At 44.8% G+C, this 6,271-nt stretch overlaps 2 protein-coding genes across 2 annotated transcripts; both read right to left on the bottom strand.

Annotated features, from left to right (window-relative positions):
- Positions 1-3,985: 3,985 nt before the first annotated feature.
- On the bottom strand, positions 3,986-5,391 carry LOC118504013 (dimethyladenosine transferase 1, mitochondrial). Its single transcript, XM_036037976.1, has 2 exons — positions 5,258-5,391; positions 3,986-5,178 (listed from the first exon to the last, which is right to left on the bottom strand). Exon 2 carries the CDS (start codon positions 5,111-5,113, stop codon positions 4,055-4,057), a length of 1,059 nt encoding a protein of 352 aa, XP_035893869.1. The 5' UTR covers positions 5,114-5,178; positions 5,258-5,391; the 3' UTR covers positions 3,986-4,054.
- On the bottom strand, positions 3,993-5,679 carry LOC118504014 (cytochrome c oxidase assembly factor 3, mitochondrial). The gene is made up of 2 exons (XM_036037977.1): positions 5,256-5,679; positions 3,993-5,178 (listed from the first exon to the last, which is right to left on the bottom strand). Exon 1 carries the CDS (start codon positions 5,559-5,561, stop codon positions 5,280-5,282), a length of 282 nt encoding a protein of 93 aa, XP_035893870.1. The 5' UTR covers positions 5,562-5,679; the 3' UTR covers positions 3,993-5,178; positions 5,256-5,279.
- Positions 5,680-6,271: the final 592 nt, after the last annotated feature.

The raw sequence follows: 6,271 nt of genomic DNA, 5'->3' as shown, positions 1-6,271 counted from the left end.
GTATTTCATGGATTTTTCGATGAAATCCAGCACGACTGTCAAAGTGCCCAAATCATTGCATAAATTGAGGCGTTTCGAATTCGGTGACCAAAAAAAAAAAGCAGCCAGAACAATTTAGCGTAACAGCATCATCTCACCAGCATGCTTCCTAGAATTCGGTAAGTATTCAAGCAATATTTCGAATGACGGGTCGGGAACGCACGGGTCGGACCCGGTGCAAATTAATAAGACAACATTAATCACCTCAACCAAAACGATAATCCTTGGCGATGTTTCCCGTGCTGTGGGGGTGTACGGAGAACCACCTGTTTCTCACTGGCTGTGTGCTGTGTTTCCCATCCGCCTAGCCACAAGCCTTCAGCCCGTAAGCCGCCGCTTAACAGCGTGCGCCATATGCCAAACTTTCACGTCACGTCTCGCGGTCATTAGGCAAAGGCCGAACGGATATGCGATGCGCTTTCCGAAGCCTGGAGGAAGGTGTTAATCTTACCGAGCAAACAATAGCATTATTGACAGTGTGGTCTGGGCGCCGTGAGACGGTCAACTGGCACGGGAAGGATTAATGTGAAGCTCATTTAGCAGCGACATCTTCCAGCGGTTTGGCGCCGATCGAGGGCCGCAAGGTGGGCGAACCTGCCCGTCGCACCCCAATAATGACGTAATTGAAAGATGGACATAGTCGAAATCACTGCTGATTTGAAATTGATGAAATATGGCATTTTCTGTGCGTGAAAGTTGGTGGACATATATTGCAACCGGTGGATAATGAAGACAGTAACAATTTAGCTGCGGGAGCAAGTTGTAATGAAGGTGGGCGCCAACAGCATGCTGGTTAATGTCACTAAATACTAGCAGGCCATTTCTTCGGCTCACATAGTGTGTTTCGAATTGCATACCTTTAGGCGGCAATCGACAACAACAATCATTTACAGTTTTTAGCACAACGTAGTGGGCTTTGAGTTATGAATTGTTCTATAAATAAAGGAATGTAATAAAAGCGTTGCTGAATGTATCTTCTATCAGCAATCGAGACGCACGAATATTTTGATATGAAAAAGCCTTCGTGCTGCCATCCGTTTTGCCTCACAAAACGATGACGTACGATCTCGAGGACTTTGTGTGGATTCAACTGCGCCAAACATTCAGAAAGTGGGTAGTTCGACCAAGCACCACTGGGACCGGTCGGTAGAACTGTGGGACTGCAGCTCGAAACTTCCGGTGCAGTAGTGAGTGACTTCGTCGAGCGTTGTTGAAATATTCAGACCAAACTCCACTACTGACGTGCTGCACAGGCCAAGCGGAATCCTTACCAACGCAACTATATGTACGTGGAAGACAAATTATTAAATTTCTTCCGCACTGTACCCTCCTACTGGCAGCGCGTCCCAAAAGCTGGGAACGATTTATTTACAGACACGGATAGATTACATTGGCCCGAGTGTGGTACACTGGTGCCGATTAGATGCGGCCAGCTTCCATTGGTGATTGGTTCGTTTTGGCCGTTTTTGCTCGATCCGGTCGGAGGTTATGTTCCGATACAGTTTAGTACTACTTCAGCCCTGTTTACTTTGCGTTATTAGTCGCACCAACTTCATTAGCGTAGGTTTGCAGCTCATCCGAGCGGAAGCAGCAAAAAAGGCCCAGAGTGTTGAGAAGAAGTGAAACGTTATGCAAAAAAAAACCTACACGATGAATAAATCTTTCCCATAACATGACAGAAAAAGGCCATTACACACGCTGCACCTCGTCGCAATTCACCACCTCCCTCACGTATATAGGGCCATTGTTGTTGCTTTGCAATAGCATTTGCATCCTTCGCCAGCAAAGCATCTCTTTTCTAGTGTGCAAATGAATAAAGCTGCTTTTAGCTAAGCTGCCATGGCAGTGCGTTACGTCGGGGAAAGGTTAAAAACTCCCGGCACACCAGTACGGCACCGGCGTTTGGTAAAAGTGTTGAGAGTGTAAATTGTTTTCCAAGAGTTTCATCCTTTTTGTCCACCCACTGGGACGGGAAGGGATAGGTTTTTTTCCCCTTCTAAAAGTTGCACTGCAAGATGCAACAGCCGGCAGTCGGTGCTTATCCCCGATTGTCTCATTTAAATCTGCTCTTATTATTCACTGTACCTAGTCCGGTCGTACTTAAGCTAATAGTTTCTTCAGAGCTCCGTCACCTTTTCGCTTTTCAAAGTTGAAAGGCTTTTGTAAAGACACCTTTTACTTTTAGTTAAATAAACCTTGTACTGAGAATTTGAAAAGATTGTGTATTGGCGTCACATACCTTTGGGCGCTTGTGTCAAACGAAAGCTGGGAGCAAACAAGGAAAAGCCATTGCTTTTGTTTAAAAACATATAATGTTGAACTAAAAATATTAAATTAAGCTTTATGATACTTTTTGAACTTAATTCAATTCAATAAAATGCTTTAAATTAGATGGAGAAACTATCGTGAATGTTTTTAATGGAAGTTACCGAAACCGGCCTCAACAACCGAGAGTTGTTGATCTAGTTAGCCGTGAAGCGCCGAAGAAACAAGTTAGCAACTAAACAATGCACAACAGTAGAAAGAGCAGTTTGAATTTAATTAAATATTCCATTAAATGAGTCTTAAAAGTTAGAAAGTGTCTCTGTTTTAAGCAACAGCAACGCAAAGTGTTGCGCGAGCTTCCTTTGGGGAGCTTCGTAAATTATAACTCCCTCGCACTATCCGCGACTGATTATTCCGACTCCCCGCGCAATTTCCGCTTATCACGACCGGAAGCGTGTGGCGTGCATTTAAAATCGACACGAGAAACACAGTTCCGTTCACAGTAAGAGCGCTCGCGTACCAGTAAATCATACCGCAAACAAAAACATGCAAACAAACGAGCATCGATTTATGTTAATACAGCGATACGCAAATGTGGACAAATTTGTGCCCACCGAGCGCGTGTTCGCTTTGTTCGCTTTGTTCGCGTTGCAAAGGGACACACAGGGAAGTCGTATGGTTCGGGCGCGGCCATATAAATGCCCTTTCCTTGGTAACGTACAGTCTAAGCCTTTGCGCTAAAAACGGATGGCAAAAAAAGGCGAGAGAAAATATGGTCCGCCAATTCGTATTAATACATCTGCGGTGTTGAATGAATTTTTCATAACGCGTGTACAGGCGGATGTCACCGATCAGTCACTCAAATTTTTGAAAATCGTAATGTATGATGACAATTGTTCATCGAGCGCGTGTTGGTTAAAAAAGAAGCTTTTGTATCGTTCACAGGAATTTACTGAACGAGTTTTTAAGTTTGGCTCGTCTCGTTAAATGGAAATTATAAAATAAAACTGAATTTTTCGTTTGCGCCTAAATGTATGCAATACATTTTTTTAAATCTTAGATTTCTAACTAAAAAGCAACATTTTCTGGAAGCTTGTTCCAGAGCTATATTAATCCACTTACGGCACCAAACATTCTTCGACAGTTCTGACTCCACTTGCTTCAGTTGCTATGCTTTTCACTTCGGTATCTTCTCCGACATAAAACGTAGCAGTTGGCTCAGAATTTTAGTACACTATTAGTACGTCATTAGTACAAACCAGAATACTGGCTCCTAGAGACCCACCAGATGTATCAGTATTCTACCGAATAGCAAGAGATTGTAGAGTTCAAGTTGACACCTCTCACCTTTTTAGATTCCTATCCAAAGATACGGTCTTGTCAACTTCTAAGTTCTTGTCAAGTTCAGATCATCGTAGGGACCTGTAGCTTCGGACCAATTCTGTAGCAAGGGATGTAAGTTTGCAGATGAGTATTTAGGACAGAATAGTCTTGTTAAACTTTTAGGGCTTATATGGCTCTGCAGATAGCACAGTAACTCTTACTTGTGCCAAATCCTTAAAGTCACTGCATCGCAGTTGCTATTCTCTCTGTTGTACCGCTGATTATTGCGCCTAGTTAAGCATTCCCTCTTGCTCGTCCGTTCTTCAAACACTCAGTCGAAAATGAAGGACATTTCTTATGCGATACTCTCTCGATAACTAAGCATTTTATTTTTATTACTATTCACAAACAATTACACACAGCACCATCATCGGTCTGCTTCACTATCCAATCCATCGCTCTCCAAACCGGCTCCTTTCACCTTCGGTGCACGATAATCGTAGCTGGCAATTTCCGGATGCTGACGAACCAATTCATCGTACGCCTCAACGATACGCAAGCACTCGGCCACCGACAGCTGGAACGAACGGGCCAGTGGATCAACATCCGCCCGCTTAAACGTCAGCTTGGTCATCTCTTCGCGTACCGCTGGCGGAAACAGGTTGGACACACCGCGTCGACAATACTTTTGCCGCATAGAAAATATGTGCCGTATCACCTTTTCCACCGTATCGAAGTGAACCTGGGTTAGGGGTGTTTGTAATGGAACGATCGTTACCACTCCAACGTCCACTTCCGGTTTCGGTACAAACGCACGGCCAGAAATTATGAACCGCAGATCGGGTGAGCTCCAGATTTGATTCATCACCGACAGGCGACACCGCTGGTCGGACAGAATCGGTGCTACGATCCGTTCGGCAACCTCCTTCTGGAAGGTGAGCGTTAAGCTGGCCCGTCCGTACGACCAAGCACCAGTCCGAAGGCTCATGTCCCGCAGCCAGTTTATGAGCAAGCGTGTCGAGATAGCGAAAGGTAGGTTACCGATCAGATGTACCGGAGCCCTGACCTTATCCATCCAATCGTGCTGCGGACAATCGGGAAAGGCACCCTCAATGCGATAGTCCAGTATGTCGCCCTGTACGATATCCATTCGCATGAACGGTTGCGCTACTTCGGCCAGCATTTCCATCGTGGGCATAAAACGTCGGTCCTTTTCCACCACCACCAGATGCCGGGGGTTTTGCCGTATGATCGAGCGCGTTATGCCACCCGGACCGGGTCCTACCTCCAGCACGTAATGATCGCGTATGTTGCCGGCTGCCCGAACGATCTTGTCTGTTAGCCGCTCGTCCATGAGAAAGTTCTGCGACAGCTGCTTGATGGCACGCAGCTGGTAGAGCTTCACCAGATCGCGGATGGTCGGTAGGGGCGGCAGCCGGATGCCGGTTGAGGTTAGGGCTTTCGATATTTTCGTAGACGCAGACATGGTTGGGTGTTGTGGGTCGAGTTCTTACAAACTAACAACGCAAACGGAATTTAATAAAAGGGATGCTGAAAAATGAAAAGCAGCGGTATGAATAAAAGGTCGATAAGGACACTCCTTCTATCCGTGTTGTAAACACACTTACGCGGGGCGTGCTGCTGCTGCTCCTTTACAGTGCCTTGTTTTCCACCTCTAGCTTGACGGGTTCTTCAAAGTCGTCCAAAAATTTCTCCTGCTTCACGGAGAACATCGAGTAGAGATAGATGCTGAGCACGGTACCGCCAAGGACGATGCCGGTAAGCTTGTTGTTGCGTCGCTGGCGCTGTAACTTCTGAACACGCTGCAGGTTCTGCTGCTCGATCAGCCGCATAAAGTCGACCTCCGTCTTTTTCAGCTGGCGTCCCGTTCCTTCGATTTTGAATTCACCTTTCGGGCCTTCGCTGGAGGACATTTTCTGGTGCGACGATGTTCCGGGCGTTATTTCACAACGAAAAATCACTATGTTTGGCTGCACATTGAACAGGAGGAAAAACGATGCTGCAATACGCGAACTCGGAACCTGTCAACCTGGTGTGATGATATAACAAACGTTGTCAACAATTGTTTTGCTTTTTTCTGATAGTTTTTTAGTGAAGGAATATTTAAACGAAGCTTGTTTTTTTAATTCTTTCGGTAAGTCAACTTCTGGTAAACACTATTTAATTGAATTCAATTCCAATTTCGCATAGTCATCCACGCGATCACATATTATTGATGTCACACACACTTTAATTCGAAATGTTACTTGGGCCCAAAGGTCCCCCTAGCTCAACACGTTTGTTTTGATTGAAAATATAATTGTTCAACATTTTCGTTATATTTCTTATTTTCTTTACAGCTTCAAAAACTATTGTAAACCCGATTTTAATTTTCAAATGCTGGAAATAAGGCTGAAATCTGCAAATGTTTACACTGTACGACTACTCTTGACGTTATCTGTACACACAACAAAGAGAATTAAACATTACACGCACACTAGCGCACACGCTCGGCTACAGCTGATTTTGTTTTGTTTTTCCATTCCGTTGCAGCAGGAACAGATCAAAGGTGGGCAATGTAATCCGATTTCTTAAAACGTGGTGTTTCGCATAAAAACTGAGGTATATGACAATAAATCCATAC

Source organism: Anopheles stephensi, chromosome 2, assembly GCF_013141755.1.
Source record: "Anopheles stephensi strain Indian chromosome 2, UCI_ANSTEP_V1.0, whole genome shotgun sequence".
Lineage (NCBI taxonomy): Eukaryota > Metazoa > Arthropoda > Insecta > Diptera > Culicidae > Anopheles > Anopheles stephensi.
Note: the sequence above shows the minus strand (reverse complement) of the source record. Positions and strands in the feature narration are given on the sequence as shown.